This window comes from Ranitomeya variabilis, chromosome 4, assembly GCF_051348905.1.
Source record: "Ranitomeya variabilis isolate aRanVar5 chromosome 4, aRanVar5.hap1, whole genome shotgun sequence".
Classification (NCBI taxonomy): domain Eukaryota; kingdom Metazoa; phylum Chordata; class Amphibia; order Anura; family Dendrobatidae; genus Ranitomeya; species Ranitomeya variabilis.
Window position 1 is genome coordinate 89,189,785 of NC_135235.1, and position 20,610 is coordinate 89,210,394.

At 40.6% G+C, this 20,610-nt stretch overlaps 1 protein-coding gene across 5 annotated transcripts in view; it reads right to left on the reverse strand.

Annotated features, from left to right (window-relative positions):
* PRKG1 (protein kinase cGMP-dependent 1) overlaps positions 1 to 20,610 on the reverse strand; it is a 1,588,699-nt gene that overhangs the window by 313,709 nt on the left and 1,254,380 nt on the right. For all 5 annotated transcript variants that reach the window (XM_077258875.1, XM_077258877.1, XM_077258873.1 and 2 more), the window contains exon 4: positions 15,523 to 15,628. In XM_077258875.1, the coding sequence (XP_077114990.1) occupies positions 15,523 to 15,628 (106 nt within the window). The remainder of the gene's footprint in view (positions 1 to 15,522; positions 15,629 to 20,610) is intronic.

The following is a 20,610-nucleotide window of genomic DNA, read 5'->3' on the forward strand; positions in this document are numbered from 1 at the left end:
TCCAATCTTCTACTGTCCAATTTCGATGAGCTTGTACAAATTGTAGCCTCAGTTTCCTGTTCTTAGCTGAAAGGAGTGGTACCCGGTGTGGTCTTCTGCTGCTGTAGCCCATCTGCCTCAAAGTTCGACGCACTGTGCGTTCAGAGATGCTCTTAGGCCTACCTTGGTTGTAACGGGTGGCGATTTGAGTCACTGTTGCCTTTCTATCAGCTCGAACCAGTCTGCCCATTCTCCTCTGACCTCTGGCATCAACAAGGCATTTCCGCCCACAGAACTGCCGCTCACTGGATTTTTTTTCTTTTTCGGACCATTCTCAGTAAACCCTAGAGATGGTTGTGCGTGAAAATTCCAGTAGATCAGCAGTTTCTGAAATACTCAGACCAGCCCTTCTGGCACCAACAACCATGCCACGTTCAAAGGCACTCAAATCACCTTTCTTCCCCATACTGATGCTCGGTTTGAACTGCAGGAGATTGTCTTGACCATGTCTACATGCCTAAATGCACTGAGTTGCCGCCATGTGATTGGCTGATTAGAAATTAAGTGTTAACAAGAAGTTGGACAGGTGTACCTAATAAAGTGGCCAGTGAGTGTATATGTGTTTTTATATTTTGGAGTTTAATTCTGTAAGTATATTTGATTTGCTGTACATAGACTTTGTAATCTTTGTTATTCCTTGATTAAAAATATACAATTTAGTATAGAAAATCATGTGTTTTTATCATAAAACATTAGATAGGAGTAATTTTCATCAAAAATTTAAAATATTTCAAAATCCTGATGTGAAAGCCAAAAACGGAGTTCATATTCGTAATCAGCAGCCAAAATTGACTTAAAATATGTTTTAAAAGTTTAGACAGCTAGCCATGTGACTGTCATAATGTGCCAGCCTGCAGTAAGGAAGAGAGGGCATGCAACTATACCTGGAGCTGGGATCCTTACTATTCCTGTCCCAGTGGTACTCTTAAAGGTAGAGAGGCCTGAGTCACAAATCTTACAATGCTCTTGAATGCACACTGAAACTACCCCCTCCCCCACCCAGGGACTTATGGACAGATGTGAAACAGATAGTACAAACCAGACAGACATGGGAATGAAAGGAAACTGCAATCACACAAATACGCTTAAAAACAACAAAGTAGAGAACAAGGGAACAATAAGAACATTCAACCAAATGGGAGAGGATAAGGAATTAAACACAGAAGCAAAATCTCACAAATAACTCCTTGAGTTAACATCAATTAACATCCACAAATTTGGACTACTCCTTCACCACTAAACTGGGTAGTTATTATTATTATTTATTTATAGTAGTTGCAAGCTATCACCAGCAGGGAACAGAGTAAGGAGTGAGGTTTAAATATAAGCCCCCGCAGAGTGATAGGATAGGCCAAATAGAAAAAACCTGATGTGAAAATGGAGTGGACAAACAGACAAAGAGTCAAAGAGTAATCAGCACCAGAACAGCAACTGCATTTCTAGTGGCTCGGTGGATAGACGCCGGCAGACAAACACAAGACTGCCAGATTGAATCTTGAGGTGTGACGATATGATCTTTTTTTCTTTTTAGTTTTTAGACTTTATGCTCTGGGAGTGATATGAACATTTATATAGTTTTTTAAATTTTTGTTGGTCTGTGATCACTTATGTAATACACTGCAATATTACAGTCTTGAATAAATTTTTAAAATATGCATTTCCTATTAACTTTCTGAGGCATTTATTCATGGCAGATGCTGTAGGCCTCCATTAGTACTGCACATATACTGTCACGAAACAGCTGTTGAGTGACCTGAGACCAGGGGCTCCTTTCTTGGCCATAACACTGGGGGCACCCGAGCTCACCCTGTTCCCCGTAATACTTCAAATGGCGCAGACGCCGTGGCCTCCACCCTTGTCCTAACTCCTAAGTTAGCCCTTCGTCTTTCCCCTTCCCCCACCCAGGGAAGAGGAGGCGCTACTGTGCACCGTAGTACACCAACCGACAAACAGAGTAACTAAGACAATGGGATTCTGAAACCTCCACACACACAAAATATTCACTCACATATGACAGAGGAATCCACCAGGGAAGGATAAGGGACTATCAAGCGTGCAAACCAAACAACAGTCACTTATAACTCCTCCTACACTCCTTCTCATACCAACTTCTCTCCCTCCTTTTGTCATGCAGCAAGTGCTAACTCTGAAAAGGACTAGGTAATAGAGCCCAGATTTTAGTGGCTAACCGAGCACAGCTGAACACAGGGATGTCTAACATGGACAATTAACCACTGTTCTGCTGGAAGAAATAAACACGTTTAATACACTGGAGAAGTGCTTCTTCTCAGCGGCGGAGTAGGAGCAACCAGACACTGCGGTCTTCTGGCTCTGCTGCGTTGCAGTAACCTCGTGACTTGTCCTATTGTCATTGGAAAATCGGATTTGAAAGGGAAACTAGTGCTCCAAAGGTGCCGTGGACCTCAGGAGCATGCCTGGTTGTGCCAGGTGCCTGTTTCTAATATCTATCTATCTATCTATCTATCTATCTATCTATCTATCTATCTATCTACAGTTATATGAAAAAGTTTGGGCACCCCTTTTAATCTTAAGCTTAATGTTTTATAAAAATTGTTTTTTTGCAACAGCTATTTCAGTTTCATATATCTAATAACTGTTGGACACAGTAATGTTTCTGCCTTGAAATGAGGTTTATTGTACTAACAGAAAATGTGCAATCTGCATTCAAACAAAATTTGACAGGTGCATAAGTATGGGCACCTCACCAGAAAAGTGACATTAATATTTAGGAGATCTTTTGCAAAAATAACAGCCTCTAGTCGCTTCCTGTAGCTTTTAATGAGTTCCTGGATCCTGGATGAAGGTATTTTTGACCATTCCTCTTTACAAAACAATTCCAGTTCAGTTAAGTTTGATGGTCGCAGAGCATGGACAGCCCTCTTCAAATGATCCCACAGATGTTCAATGATATTCAGGTCTGGGGACTGGGATGGCCATTCCAGAACAGTGTAATGGTTCCTCTGCATGAATGCCTGAGTAGATTTGGAGCGGTGTTTTGGATCATTGTCTTGCTGAAAGATCCATCCCCTGCGTAACTTCAACTTTGTCACTGATTCATGAACATTATTGTCAAGAATCTGCTGATACTGAGAGGAATCCATGCGTCCCTCAACTTTAACAAGATTCCCGGTGCCGGTATTGGCCACACAGCCCCAAAGCATGATGGAACCTCCACCAAATTTTACTGTGGGTAGCAAGTTTTTTTCTTGGAATGCTGTGCTGTGCACCCCCATAGACCTGACTGGGTGAATGTCATCGAAAATATGGAAGATAATATTGAGTGGTGTCATTTTTTTTTAGCATTCTGTCCACATGAAAAAATGGTCATCTGAACAACCGAATTGAATAACATTGATCCGAATGATGTCTGTGTGAAGTCAGTTTTTTGCACAGCAGTCAGAAAAAAAATAAAGTGAATGTATCTTTAGTGGCAGAATATCCAGCTCTCTTTATCTATAACATATTTCTCGTGAAGTCAGGAAATTGAAATCTTGCTTTAACTAAATATGAAAATTTATCATCTTTTGATATTCATGACTTTTCTCAAAATCTATCCTGTAAAGAAAACTTCTGCTTCATAGGAGGGGAGAGCATTCTCTGAAGGTTGCAGCTTTTGATATTACCAGCAAATGTCCTATTACCAGCCACCACCTGTGGTCTATATTACACAGTGAGTGGTTTCCATTTTGATGCACCACACTCTTGTTTAACAAGCTGTTTCCTGCCAGACATGCCAATTTATCATCCTAGTAAGGTCCTTTGTTGCCCCTCATAGAAATCAAAGGTTTACAGTTCATGCTGAAAACACCTGCCCTCCCCATAAGCCTTCAATCACAGATCACCATAAAGAATCCAGCAGACCTGCATGGTCACTGGGACGCTGTCAGAAAGAAAGGTAGAGCCTTGGATTTATTAATTTGTCTTCATCATTATTTAACACATTCTACTGCATTATATACAGACATTAAAGTGTACAGTGAATATTCCTATCAATATTCCTTCTGAATAATTTCTTTTATCAACATTAGAAACCAATCTGTCATGTAATATCCTATTTGGAATGATTTTATAGTCTTTTGTTAAGTCTTTGCTTCAATTCTTAATATTATATAAGGAAATATCAGTGTATACCCCATACATATATAGTATACATTTATTTAGAATATGAAATTTACCACATTTGAGCCTCGGAGATGCAGATAAAAAGGTCCAAAAAATAATGTAGGATTCATCCAGAATCATCAGGGTATTACAATCTCTATAAAGTAAGTAGTCCATTGTATAGAAATAATAGTCTTCTTTACTGATAAAACTGATACAATGTATGTGTAAAAGGTAGCAGGCACAAAACAGCTTTGCTCACATCTTCTGTGTTATGCAGAGACACAGTTATTTTGATTAAATATGGCGGCTCATCACTTACAAGGAACAATATCTTATCATTTTGGCAAGACGATCTTAAATACTTCCACTCAAGCTCAGTCTATGTTCACAATATCACACAAGTCCGACCTACTTGTTTCCTTCTCTTCAGTTCTCTTTGCCTGTGCGGTGTCAGGTCTAGCCACTAACCCACAGATCTACCTACTTGGGTTCTAGTTGTATCCAATGTAACTGAGCTCACCTTATTGGTATATTTTACTTCACCACACAGAGCCTAGTATATTCCATTTGTACAACCCCTGGCAAAAATTATGGAATCACCGGTCTTGGAGGATGTTCATTCAGTTGTTTAATTTTGTAGAAAAAAAGCAGATCAAAAGACACGGCACAAAACTAAAGTCATTTCAAATGGCAACTTTCTGGCTTTAAGAAACACTAAAAGAAATCAAGAAAAAAATGTGGTAGTCAGTAATGGTTACTTTGTATAACCAAGCATAAGGGAAAAATTATGGAATCACTCAATTCTGAGGGAAAAATTACGGAATCATGAAAATCAAACAAAAAAAACCCACTCCAACACATCACTAGTATTTTGTTGCACCACCTCTGGCTTTTATAACAGCTTGCAGTCTCTGAGGCATGGACTTAATGAGTGTCAAAAAGTACTCATCATCAATCTGGCTCCAACTTTCTCTGATTGCTGTTGCCAGATCAGCTTTGCAGGTTGACGCCTTGTCATCGACCATTTTCTTCACCTTCCACCAATGATTTTCAATTGGATTGAGATCCAGACTATTTGCAGGACATGACATTGACCTTATGTGACATTTTTCAAAGTTTTTGCTCTATGGCAGGATGCATTATTATCTTGAAAAATAATTTCACCATCCCCAAACATCCTTTCAATTGATGGGATAAGAAAAGTGTCCAAAATTTCAACATAAACTTGAGCATTTATTGAAGATGTAACAACAGCCATCTCCCCAGTGCCTTTACCTGACATGCAGCCCCATAACATCAATGACTGTGGAAATTTGCATGTTCTCTTCAGGCAGTCATCTTTATAAATCTCATTGGAATGGCACCAAACAAAAGTTCCAGCATCATCACCTTGCCCAATGCAGATTCGCGATTCATCACTGAATATGACTTTCATCCAGTCATCCACAGTCCACGATTGGTTTTCCTTAGCCCATTGTAACCTTGTTTTTTTCTGTTTAGGTGTTAATGATGGCTTTCGTTTAGCTTTTCTGTATGTAAATCCCATTTCCTTTAGGCGGTTTCTTACAGTTAGGTCACAGATGTTGACTCCAGTTTCCACCCATTCGTTCCTCATTTGTTTTGTTGTGCATTTCCTGTTTTGGAGACATATTGCTTTAAGTTTCCGGTCTTGATGCTTTGATGTCTTCCTTGGTCTACCAGCATGTTTGCCTTTAACAACCTTCCCATGTTGTTTGTATTTGGTCCAGATTTTAGACACAGCTGACTGTGAACAACCAACATCTTTTGCAACATTGTGTGATGATTTACCCTCTTTTAAGAGTTTGATAATCCTCTCCTTCATTTCAATTGACATCTCTCGTGTTGGAGCCATGATTCGTGTCAGTCCACTTTGTGCAACAGCTCTTCAAGGTGTGATCACTCCTTTTTAGATGCAGACTAATGAGCAGATCTAATTTGATGCAGGTGTTAGTTTTGGGAATGAAAATTTACAGGGTGATTCCATAATTTTTTCATCATAATTGAGTGATTCCATTATTTTTCCCCTATGCTTGGTTAAAAAAAGTAACCATTACTGGCTATCACATTTTTTTTCTTGGTCTCTTTTAGTGTTTCTTAAAGCCAGAAAGTTGCCATTTGAAAAGACTTTAGTTCTGTGCCATGTATGTGATCTGCTTTTTTTCTACAAAATTAAACAACTGAATGAACATCCTCTAAGGCCGGTGATTCCATAATTTTTGCCAGGGGTTGTATTACCCTACCAGCTGATTCAATCACAGAAAACAAAAATATTGCTACTTATGTTGCACTTCTTCCTTCACACACTCATCACTGAGGCTACAGATCTCACTTACTCGTTAGTCTTAACACAGTCTTTTTACAGGAAAACTACCCAACTTTTTATCTATCTATATATCTATCTATCTATCTAGTTCAAAATCGGAACAGCATCTTATATTACCAAATTGTAGTGCAGCGTCTTCCCAACCACTGTTGAAATGGTCTTTGGTAATAGATGAAAAAAAGAAAGACAGCACAAAAAAAATAGAAAAAAAGGGCTTTAATGCCTGAACGGCGTGGCGACGTTTCGGATATCTTTATCCTTTTTCAAGCCAAGCTTGAAAAAGGATAAAGATATCCGAAACGTCGCCACGCCGTTCAGGCATTAAAGCCCTTTTTTTCTATTTTTTTGTGCTGTCTTTCTTTTTTTCATCTATCTATCTATCTATCTATCTATCTATCTATCTATCTATCTATCTATCTATCTATCTATCTATCGATCCATCAATCCATCCATAATAAAAAATAGAACAGCACACTACATATATCTGAAATGATGGATGTAAGGCCTTCCAAGCAAAAATATCTAATCTTGCAAAATATATAATATATACAGTATAATTGAAAAAAGCAGGCAGAACTTCAATATTTACCAAATTATAGAGAAGACTTTAATTAACCCATATGCATCACTGTAAGGTTATGGTCACATTAGCGCAAATTCATCAGATAAAAGTGGGTTAATTATAAAAATCACACACGGATCAAACTCTGTGAGTGTGATCATAGTGTGATCCAATTCTCTTGGATGAGGAGAAGATGGAGAAAAAAATGTCTTCTACATTCTGTGATGTCACCCGAGTGCTGTCCAATATTTTCCACTGACTCATTGACCTGTATGGCCGAGTGCGATTCGAATATCGGATCAAACTCGGGCATGCAGCAATTTTTTTTCCCCAGGAAAAAATCAGATATGTGCAAAGGGACAAGTGCTATCCGTCAAAACGATGGATAGCACTCGTCCAATTATTATGGTCTTCTGCATGAGCCCTAAGGAAAGAACATGTAGTTATAGCAGAATTCCTGAAAGAAGTTCCATAAAACATTAGAAGTCTGAACCATGGAGCTAATCTACAATGTAGCAGAACCAAATGGCTTCTCTTCCGATACTAATGCATTAGTCAAATAGTGAGGGGTAGGGATGCCAGAGCCTATTACCGGCATGCAAATGCGCAGACACAATTACACAGATCTTTTCAAATTTAAAACTCAACCCTGAGACAATGAAGTCTGATCACAGCCCTCAATACTGAGATGTTTAGTGGTTATTTTGCTGTTTTGTCACGGGGTTACCGCGACATAGCAGAGCCAGAAGACTGCAGCGTCTGATGGCTCCTGATTCGCCGCTGAGAAGAAGCACTTCTCTGGTGTATTAAATGTGTATGTTTTCTTTCAGCGGGACAGGGGCTAATCGGCCATGTGGAAATCCCTGCATTCAGCTGTGCTCAGTTAACCATTCCTCTCTCCTATAAAAGCTATGCCTGCTGGGCAGGTACTTGTCTGAGTTAGCACTTGCTGCATAGATCTGGAGAGTGAGGAGCTGGTGTTTGGAGAGCTGGAGGAGCTTATTGTGCTACTGTTGCTTGGTTTGTTCACTTGGAAATTCCTCATCCTTGCCTACCTTATTTTCTTCCCCCGTCTTTCACACTCTGGTGAATACCTCTGTAACTTGTGAGAGTATTTTTTGTGTGAGTGGAGTTTTCTTTTACCCTTGTCTTTGCTATCCTGTTTGTTGGGTTGGTGTACTGTGGTACACGGTAGCACCTCTCTTCCCCGGGTGGGGGAAAGGGATTATCTCAGGGCTGCAGCTAGGAGACAGGGCAAGAGCGGAGGCCCCGGCATCCTCGCCATCTGAGGTATCTTGGGGAACAGGGCAATTTAGGCCGCCCCCTAGTGTTAGGGCAAGGAAAGGTGCCCCTGGTCCCAGTTTACTTGCCAGTCCTATCGTGACATGTTTACAATCGCTTCCACTATCCACCACTAACATTCTGCTAGATACATTTCAATAGTTTGATTTGTGCTTTTTTTTTCTTTTATGTCTTTAGAGTATTTAATTGACAACTGGTTAAGTGAATTTGGCTTTGCTTTTTCCTCCACGATCAACATGTATTTGGCATTGATGTAAGCAAATAAGTCTGCAGCGGACAGTTAGCGAATGGCAGCTTGTGATCCGCTGGCACATCTGTGGCATTAGACTTCATTTCAGTTCTGCTTGGGTGAGTGGGTGGCTGTGCTCTACGACTCATGGCAAGAGCAGCCTTCAAAAGCAAAGTTCTTGCAAAGAACTTTGTGTGCACGGACTGTAAAGTGAATGTCAAATAGTAAAAAACATGATTATAAAAATTAGCACCATTTCCGCTGTCTGCATTGTGACAGGAGCATCGGAAATTAATTGGACATAATTGCATTGTTTTTCATACACACAAGAATTAATTTTCTTCAAAGTCTTGTTTTTTATCCGGCCAGGTAATCATTGAATAGAATTTTATCCCTATTTTTTTAACAAAAAAACAATGGTAGTACTAGGTGTCAGCTATGCAAAGTGTGAAACTTAAAGGGGCTCCTAGGTAACTAGATGCAATGCGGTTCGACAATCAGCGACTTGCTTGCCGCAGTCTCAGTACTCCATGGAGTCTTTGTGATCCCATTCACTTGCATTGTGCAATGATGTTGCAACGACACCTAGCAAACTATGACTGCATGACAGGCGTTGTGGCCAAAATCACAGTAGAGTAAAAAAAAAAAGTAGAAGAGTACTTCTGTATAACATGTTAAAATACATAATATATAGTGCCTTGCGAAAGTATTCGACCCCTGAGACTGGGACGGAGATTTGTCTTCCAACAAGACAATGATCCCAAACATAAAGCAAAATCTACAATGGAATGGTTCACAAACAAATGTATCCAGGTGTTAGAATGGCCAAGTCAAAGTCCAGACCTCAATCCAATCGAGAATCTGTGGAAAGAGCTGAAAAACTGCTGTTCACAAACGATCTCCATCAAACCTCACTGAGCTCGAGCTGTTTGCCAAGGAAGAATGGGCAAGAATTTCAGTCTCTCGATGTACAAAACTGATAGAGACATACCCCAAGCCACTTGCAGCTGTAAGCGCAGCAAAAGGTGGCGCCACAAAGTGTTAAGTTAAAGGGGCCGAATAATATTGCACGCCCCACTTTTCAGTTTTTGAATTTTCACAATTATGTTCCACTTGTTGTTGATTCTTCACCAAAAATTTACATTTGGTATCTTTATGTTTGAAGCAGGATATGTGGGAAAAGGTTGAAAAGTTCCAGGGGGCCAAATACTTTCGCAAGGCACTGTAATTTGGAAAGACAAGTTACCACACTGGTATGCAAATAACGATCCCTCTAGTGAGTTGTGCTCTCGAGGACGTGGTCTATGACATGAAGGCTACACCCAGCATTCTCAGTTGATTGCCCTGGTGCCTTGGATAGTAGGAGAGAAAATCTAGTAAGGGCCTTGTGTATATTCATTTACTTCTTTTGTCTTTCCCTTTTTACCTTTTTTGTTTTTTTTCACCTTTATTTTAAGATAGTTAAAGAGGTTGACTGGTCTTAAACTATGAGACTTGAGTGTGAATCCTCACTGCGCTCTACGCACCGTTCTCCAGTGGGCAGTCACATGACCGAAAGTATATGATATGCATACTCCCAGCCACATTCCAACTAGACTGTTTCTGGCCTTGCTCAATACACTTATATTAAGTGAGACCGCGCACATCTAATTGGAATGTGGCCGGGATTATTCATATCACATACTTGTGGTCACATGACCACGGTTCCCAGCGCTGGAGAATCCTAATGGCGCGCAATGAACCCTGTGTGAGTACTCACAAGTCTGCAGTCACATAAAGCTTAACACTGGACAGCCCCTTTTTGAAAAATGGGAATTTAAAGCACAGCTGCCTACTGTATGTTCAAATAATACCACTACTCTGTATATCACATGGGTACAAACCCACCCACAAGGATAGCATATGGATAGTAAAGTTACTTAGAGCCATCTTTTATTATGTAAAAGATTTACCAACCATTTATATTATATCTTCAGGAGGTTCATGCTACACTGGACATGTTGGGATAACTGGAGTCTAGTTGGTTGGGGCAGAATTTCTTGCTACGTACTTTGCATACTCCCAAAGCATGAGTATAATTTTCAATCACAAACCATCATCATTGAAAATGAAAGAGGTCCTGTCTCCAAGTCAAAAGTGATGAGTCTGTGCTCATATTTGATTCCAGCTGTCCCATTGAGTGTATACAGTATATATAATTTAACCTTCCTTAGTGTTCCAAAGATATGGACCTTTTTATATAGTGGTAATTTTATTATTTTTACCATGGGGTCGTGACTAGTGTTGAGCATTCCGATACCACAAGTATCGGGTATCGGCCGATACTTGCGGGTATCGGAATTCCGATACCGAGATCCGATACTTTTGTGGTATCGGGTATCGGTATCGAAACAACATTAATGTAATAATGTGTAAAAGAGAGAATTAAAATAAAAAATATTGCTATACTCACCTCTCCGACGCAGCCTGGACCTCAGCGAGGGAACCGGCAGCGTTGTTTGCTTAAAATTCGCGCGTTTACTTCCTTACTTGAAGTCCCGGCTTGTGATTGGTCGCGTGCCGCCCATGTGGCCGCGACGCGACCAATCACAGCAAGCCGTGACGTAATTTTAGGTCCTTCAGGATTTTAAAATTACGTTCTGGCTTGTGATTGGTCACGTCGCGGTCACATGGGCGACGCGACCAATCACAAGCCGTGACGTCACGGGAGGCTGGACACGCGCGCATTTTAAAATGCGCGCGTGTCCTGCCTCCCGTGACGTCCCGGCTTGTGATTGGTCGCGTCGCCCATGTGGCCGCGACGCGACCAATCACAGCAAGCCGTGACGTAATTTTAGGTCCTTCAGGATTTTAAAATTACGTTCTGGCTTGTGATTGGTCGCGACGCGATGCGACCAATCACAAGCCGTGACGTCAAGGGAGGCAGGACAAGCGCGCATTTTAACATGCGCGCGTGTCCAGCCTCCCGTGACGTCACGGCTTGTGATTGGTCGCGTCGCCCAGTTTCCTCTCCTTCAGACCCTGGGAACCATCAGGAATACCGTCCGATACATGAGTCCCATTGACTTGTATTGGTATCGGGTATCGGTATCGGATTAGATCCGATACTTTGCCGGTATCGGCCGATACTTTCCGATACCGATACTTTCAAGTATCGGACGGTATCGCTCAACACTAGTCGTGACTCATAGGATTCTCTGGGGGCATGTCTTTAGGTTGCTCTGCAATATTACAATGTGAGCAATGCAGAAGTTCAATATCTCTGGAATCTCAAAGTGGATTTAAAAAATAAAATAGTCAGGGGAGCAGTGGGAACAAAATAAGAGCAAACACAGGCCACTTTTGCTATAGTGCTCGGTCCTCTTTAATGAGGTTGGCCACTAGTTCCATGTCTCTCTTATGTGCCCTAACTCCCATATATTAGCTCGTCACTAAATAGTTTGCTTTGTCATGTCCTGGCCACATGACCTCTGGATAAGAATCTCCTGCTTCCTGTGATATCACACAAGAAACTCACTCAGCTCCGGGCTCTGAAGACTGACGGGTGTATGAGGCTTGCCATGCAGGCGGACGGGGTCTGCATTCAGCAGAGCTCACTCGATTTCTGTGAATGCTCCCAGCTCTCCCTTCCATCCGTATCTATAGAGTGCATGTACTGACACTGCTGTGTATACTGTGTAATGTATATATACCCTGCTGTATTCTCTCTATAATATGAATACACTTACATCTCTTCCCATTCATGCATCCATTGATCCATCCTTTCAGAGTTGCCAACTTGACTTTTTTATTTTTTCATAGTCTACAAGCCATAATTCTGATATAAAGACATCAGCTGCATTCAATGATGATAATTACAGTCAAAATAATATAAAACAGTTTCTTCAGCTTTAAACAAATTAAGGATATGCTATTTTTTTTATGGACAGAGCAAAAATGTGATTTATTTTTGCAGACTGTCCTGGAATTTTTGGACTATTGACAACCTTGCGTCCCATCTATCCATCCATCCATCTATCCATGTCAGTGAGAAGAGTAGGGGATAATCTTTATTGTCAGGGCTGGTGTAATGGTGCTTTGTGCATTACTTCTATTCCCTGCAGTGTCCTGTATAGGAGCTCGTGCTGAGCTTGTGTGTGATAGGAGGAGTGGGAGGGGTGTATGGAGTTACAGGTCTGTGCTCACTGCTGGCTTGCAGCCCAGCACAAGGCATGATGGGTAAAGTTGTGAGAAGGGAGCAGAAGATTCTGAAGAGGAAGTGATTGCTGTGACAACAGAACTAGTGCTGGTGTAATATATTAGAAGGATAAGAACTTTGATGGGAGTGCTTCATTAAATAAAACGGGCATGTCCAGATTGGTGATAGGGACTCTCTAAGGTTTCCCTAGCAGTAGATCCCTGTAATTATCACACTACCAAGTTCAGCAAAAATAGTTCTATAGAAAGTGGTATAGTCCATGAGCAGTGCAGCTTGTAGAAACTAGTCAACACAATCTCCACGAAGGCTGCTGACCTACCATGTATCAATTATAACACTGGTGTCTTTTTTTGTGAAAAGAGGCTTTTGAGTCCCCTCAAGCGCGAGACTCTTGAGATGTTGTTTGCCTAAATCCTTCTTCCGGCAAGACAGACTCAGCGGATAATTTAGAAACATGCAAATATTCAAATCCGAGGACATCTAGAAAATCTATTTGACGTTTCCATGGAATAAAAAAATAGACATTAGCTTCTTTGTCGAGTGACAGAAGATGAGTTGCCATTGGCAACGCCTTAAATTTCTCATGTCCTAATTTCTATAAATGTCAGCAAATGCATAAAAATACCCAAGAGAAAAGCAAAAACCGGAAAGACTAGTGAAGAGTTTTGTCAATATATTCCCGGGCACACTGAGATAAGAGATTACTAGATTATTTCTTGTGCTCTATAACTATAGGCTAAGCTGTATTTAGATAATATATAGCTCACAGTATTAAGGTCTTGTCCATATTAATCCTGACAGTTGTCAGGAAAAGCTCCATTGGGGTCAAAGGTTAAAGAGCTTAATATGCAAAATATCCTATGAAAGGAAATCAGAAATCTGTAAAGAGAAAATCCTTTTTTTCACATTTATCTCCTTAATCCGTTGCAGACTTTTGGGTCAGCATTCTTGAGTCTTAAGAATCTAGAAGGGAAATGGAGATAAATATTGTATGTGTAAAAGCTCGTGTATGAATATTAATATGTTGCTAAAACATATCGTCAACTTGGTCAGCATTGATTTAGTTAAATCAAAGGCAATCCTGACTGACACAATGGAAAAGTCAAGTTATTTCTGGCAAAAGAGGGCAATTCAGGTGAGGCTATAGCAGATGTGATTATACAATAAAAGTGCTTAGATTATTATATAGATCTCTTAGACTTGATGAGATTGGTGTGCTTACTTTGATAATCCATGTCAGATCAGCTGAATAATCCGTTTTGATTGTTGAAATTCAATCTCTGCCTATTGACAGCTTCTCAGGGTCCCTCCAGCTGCTGAGATCTCACACTGCGCAGTACAAGCTGCAGCGGTCAGTGAGGCTCGGTGGGTAGACACTAAATACACTTAGGGCCTAATACACCACTTGAATTCTTGTTTCTAAGTCACTTTTAGTTTTTTAATTCTTTGGTATTCGCTTGCATTTCTTGCACTAAATTCGTGACAATGGCACTCATGGCTCATGGGTTTTGCACAAATTTAAAAATGGTCTTTTTGCCTGTTTAATCTTTTTTGTATCTTTTACAACAACAATTCACATGTTTTGGAAAAATGTTGCATAATTTGTTAAACAAAAATTTCGGCTGTACATCTAATCGCTCCAGGTGTGGACTGCTCTACATTTGCACCAAATTTTGCAACTTCTCGAAAAGTTGCAAATGGTGAATCAAATATCTGTAAACTGAACATATCTTTGTCCCAAAAAGTCCAAAACTGAACTCTGGAGTTCCGATTACGTTAGTCATTAATTCTATAATAGAGGGTGGTTGGCTCAATCGTCAGCCCTGTTACAAGCTGATTGTCAGGAGTGGTGTTGAAAGTAAAACTAAGGCCGGGGTCACACTTGCGAGTGTGATACGAGTAACTCGCGTGAGTCCCTCTCATCCATACCCGGCACTGCCGCCGGCACTCGGGACCAGAGTGTGCAGCTGCATAGAAATACATACATCTGAATGCTCCGGTCCCGAGTGCCGGCGGCAGTGCCGGGTATGGATGAGAGGGACTCACGTGAGTTTCTCGTATCACACTCGCAAGTGTGACCCCGGCCTTAGGGCTCATTCTCACATGCGAGAAACTCGGATGAGTCTCGCACGTCAATACCCGGCACTCAGATCGGAGCGTGCGGCTGCATAGTAATACATGAAGCCTCACGTTCCGCTCCTGAGTGCCGGGTGCAGTGCCGGGTATTGACGTGCGAGACTCATCCGAGTTTCTCGAGTGAGTATGAGCCCTTAGATGTACTGTAGCATGAAGCAGAGCTCACAGAGCTAACTCTGCCCACACCACAGCTTTGTGTGCACATTGTCTATGGACAGTGAGCTGCTTATCAGAGAAGGGGGTGTGGTCGGTCTAACAGGTAGTGATAATCCAGGCAGTGATAATCTCCTGGTGACAAAACCTTCTTTGTAAATAAACAACAGCATGCAGCCAAAAAGAAGTGACACATCCCTAAATTCTGTGCATCAGCCTCTATCTCCTGCTGTCTTTAGATTACATAGAAAAAAAACTGCTGACAGATTCCCTTTATAGAATCTACAATTTTATATTTAACAAGGTAAATTCATTATTCTTAATTGATGGCATCATTATTATTTTGCTATTGTTCATCGCATGCATCGATCTAAAGCTAGAAGAAGAAATTGCCTTAAAAAAACAAACCACAATTTGATTAAAAAATAATGTACCTTTTTAAAAACTCCATATATTCGGTGTGCTTGATTAGACCCGTCCTCATCATTATGGTCTGAAAACATTGTCGATCGATTGCCCATAGCTTCACATTTGTAAGTGCTACAAGAAAAATGAAAAATAATTAGTGAGAATCATCCATTTATGCATCAAAATAAACAGTAATCTCAGTAATCTATACTAAAGTACCGAAAATACATTACATTCATGCTGACACTTGTGTACAATCAATTACTAGCGGGGAGGGGGTCTCTCCGATATATACACATTACAGTAAATTCCCAGGTTACCTGTCCCTGTATTTTGTAATTGTTTGTGATCCTTAATGAATGAATGCATCACAAATTATTTTCATTGTTTCATGTATTAGTCTGGAATTGTTAAAGTTTGTAACAAGACTTTTCAAAGAATCAATCAAATTAGTGTAAGACATGTAGCAGAGCTGATTGTGTAATTTGCTGCACAACAAAAAGTTAATGCAACAGGTTAACCTGCAGTTTTATATAAAACCGCCAATAATGCAAAGTAACGAGTTCTGTTAAATGACAAACTGAGCTCTGCTGCATCTGAACCCACAAGACATCAGTGTGCCAACATCACACATCACATGCGTCCGGTGAATTTATATCAGATCACTTTGCAATGTATTGAAAACCAATATCTGGACTAAATGACAGGCACTGCAGAACGGCAAACGCAGAAATGAGATTAATTTCGTTTTGGATGCTATTACTATAACATCTGGGTCCCAGACTTATGGAATAAGAAATGTGCATAACAACCTGCTCTCTCTAATGGGTGCAGAAGGGGCTCAATTTTCCGTCTGCTTCTCTATTTTCAAGAACCCTTGAAGCCCATAAAAAGTTGACTTGCGCTCCGTGAAAGCGGTAATCTAACTAGTATGAGTGCCATTTATAAAACCTACTGGCAAACTACATTGTTTACAAGGCAGATGGCATCAAGCGAACTCTGCTGGATATTTTACATTTGCAATACTTATTTTCATGATGGCTAAAATGCAATGATGACACAATATGAAGCGTGGTCAAGGCATTAATGGCTGTGAACACCTTAGACATGGAAAAAAAGGATTTTTACATATGGTAGTAGTCACATTTAGTTAATACTAATAATTTATTAAAGGGGTATTGCATCTCCAAAATCATATCCAAATATGTAGTAGGTGTAACAATAATAATGTTAGCAAATACATCTAAGTAGAAATAAGGCATAGTTTTTCTGATACCTACGTCTCTTTCCTCATGTGCAGGCATTGCAGGACTTCAGGTATCCATGGTTGCGACCAATAGCAACTAACTGTCACTATATCAGTGGTCGGAACCATGGATACCTAAGGTCCTGCAATGCCTGCACATCAAAAGTAATTGTCAGATCTGCTGCAGCAGACAGAAAAGGGTCCCTGCTCAATAATAATATATGGGCCCTTTGTAGTTTAATTAATCATCATAATGCACAATTTCATCTGCTTTGGAGGCAGAAGTGGGCCCATTAACTCTTAGGCCCGATGTGGTTGCACCAGTAGTATGTTCACTCCTGTGCTGCAATCAGTTGATATACGAGATCAGTGCTACAAATAATGCACCATAATTGGAAGCCCTGGTACAGATTTGGGCGAGATTTACCAAGAGGAAACTTATTAAAGTCAGTCTTTGTGGCCATATTGCTATTATTTGTGCCAAGTTTGGCACAGTGTTTGATAAATTTATCATATGTTTAAATACAAGGCTGCCATCACACGGTCAGTATTTGGTCAGTATTTTACATCAGTATTTGTAAGCCAAAACCAGGAGTGGAACAATTAGAGGAAAAGTATAATAGAAACATATGCACCACTTCTGCATTTATCACCCACTCCTGGTTTTGGCTTACAAATACTGATGTAAAATACTGACCAAATACTGCTAGTGTGACGGCAGCCTAAGACTTCAGCCCAGTGACATTTCCCAACTTTTTCCTCCACCCCCCTAATACAGTGGTAATTGATACTAAAAGTATGCAATTCATAAATCAGGAATATTGCAATTCTCATACTTCATCCACTTTTAAGACCACAAAAAGTCAAAAGTTTTGAAAAAATGCATATTTTTACACAAAAATAATTTTTGCAAATTTGGTGACACAAAAGCCTTGATAATTTCCCCCCTTTGCATTTCGCCCCAGGAGCTTTGCCCCTTTGACTGCACCGTGTGTATCGGCCGCCTTCTATGACTGGTGCTTTCTCCACAAACAGAATTAATATTTAATTGTTGCTTGCACAGAGACATACATATTCTATAACTGTTGACAAGACATCAGACCTCTAGTGTAGCATTAAACTCCACTTGGCCATGCTTGGTTTGCCTACAAGCTTTTAAGGGTTTGACATTTAGGCAGCCAACTGCACAGCGGGTTAAATGAAAGAACATTAATATTGGCCGAAAGACATAAGGATCGTGAAACGAATGCACAGGCTTAATGTGTTTAACTGCAGGCAATGCATGTACCACTGTGATATCTAGGGAGTGGTACAAACAGTGCAAAAATGTGCAGAAATAATGAGACAGAATGTAATTATATAACAATCTCTATATCTGGAAGCAGAGATAAAAAAAAAAGTTATATGCTCTTTATATTTTATATGTTTTAGAATTAAAAATGTTATATTCAATGGGTAGTCCTCTAAACAACCATCAGCACTAGTGATGAGCGATGGTGCTCGGATAAGGTGTTATCCAATCATGCTCGTCTGCTAGGCCACATTTCCTATGCACACAGAATGAATGGTAATAGATCATTCTGGGCACACAGGCTGCCATCGTTCTCAGCAGCATGAGGCCTGTTTACACAGGACAATGTGCTGCCGAGGACAAAGATTTTTAAAGCTTTCTTAAAAACCATTTCATGTAATGACTGAGCGTCTGCTTGTCAGTAGTTTGGCCGCCTGTTTAATTAATGGGAAAGGAGCTTTCCTAGGAACACTCGCTCACAATGAACAGCCAGTGTAAATCCAGGGAACAATAATCACAGTGATGTCACGGTGCAGGAAAGGTAACAAAACAATACTATCGCAGTGCATCATTGTAAAAAATGTGACAAAATATAACTGCAAACAGTGATGACACCCAAATGGATATAATGCTTATAATGATGTCACAGAACAGGGATCACTGACAGTGATGTCATATGGTGGCAGTAGGTTCACCCCACAGGTCCTAGGACCTGGTCCGACCTCTGTACGGCCTATAGTTCTTCGTCTAGTATATTTTCCTCACAGGTAACAGTGCACAACTGTGATTTAGGCCAGGGTCACGTGACAGAATCGGGTCAATTACGATAATCACATTCTGATCAGACTTGATTACAGTGTGGTCCGATCCTCTCGGATGAGGAGAACATAGGGAAAAGAATTTCTCCATCTTTTCCATTTTGTCAGTCTGTGGAAATCGGACTGCACTCAGATATCATTTGAGTGCAGTCTGATGGTTTCCATGGACTCATTGACTAGCATGGCCGAGTGCGATCTGAATATCGGATCAAACTCAGGCGTGAAGCACAGCCCCACAGAATAATATTGGTCCGAGTGTAATGAATGTTTTGTAGGTTCACAGTTGAACTGAAAATATGGCCATTGCACGAGTCCTAAGGCCATGTTCACACGTTCAACATTTGGTCATTATTTAACCTCAGAAACCATTATTTTACCTCAGAATTTGTAAGCCAAAATCAGGAATGGAGCAATCAGAGGGAAAGTATAATAGAAACACGTCACCACTTCTGGATTTATCACCCACTCCAGGTTTTGGCTTACAAATACTGAGGTAAAAAACTCACCAAATACTGAAGGTGTGAACATGGCCTAACACTAGATATTACCAGGCTGTACAGGAGACATTGTCCAGCTGACGTTCCTCTCTGATATCACTATGTGCTCCGCAGCTATAGGCAGATGTCCTGCTCTTCCCGTCTGAAGAATTCATGCTTGGGATGCAATATTGGTAATATTGAGAGCAATTCTCACTTTTTGTATATTGTATATCTTATCCAATGGCCCAGTTATGTAGTTGGACCATTAGTAGCAATTGGAAATTAACCAGCTCTACTGGTTTTAGAAATCAAAGCGGAAGGGCAGGAGTGACAACTGAAGGATTGCATTCACAACGTGAATTGTAGGGTGCATTATACTGTGTATTAAAATATGACTGAGCTGACAGTATTAATTAGCGTATCTCTCATCTTCATAAGATCAAACATAAGTGACTGGCAAGAATAGATACTCACTATAATGGAAAGTTGTCAGCTAATAATTTGTAAAGCATAGTACTGCGTGCTCATGGCAGTGAGTAACAGGGTTCATTTTCAGGTTAGAACTACGGTCTCAGCAACTTTTGTGTTTGATTTTTTTCGGGGTTGAGCATTCTGCCATTGCGTGGCATCAGGACCATCAGATAACATGACACAAGGATGAGCTTTTGTTAGGGTCACACGCTCAGTATTTGGTCAGTATTTCACATCAGTATTTGTGAGCCAAAATCCAGGAGTGGAACAATCACAGGAAAAGCATAATAGAAACACGTCACCACTTCTGCATTTATCACCTACTACTGGTCTTTACTTACAAATACTGAGGTAAAATACTGACCAAATACTGAAAGTGTGAAAGTGGCCGTAAAGATGTGGACACCTTCAGGGGCATTTTTTGTTTAAATGAAATGCATATATTTTGGGTTCAAAATTATTAACTGGGTTTCATTAAAAATGTTGGATCATTTCCCTTCTACAGCCTCTGTGTTGCACTTTCTATTGTTGGTTGCAGAATGAGTTAACTGAGACCCTGTCAGTAAGAAACAGCCTTAGGGCCAATGCAAATCGCTCTGAGGTTAGACTCACACGTCCAGGTAATTCCGGTACCGGAAAAATCGGTACCGGAGTTATCCGTGTCCGTGTGTCCGTGTGCTCACATGGCACATCAGTGTGGCACACGTGCGGCAGCCGTGTGCCGCCCGTGTGTGGACTGGGTACCACACGGACCGTGCAGGAGACAGCGCTAGAGATAAGCGCTGTCCCCTGCATCTGGTGCTGAAGCC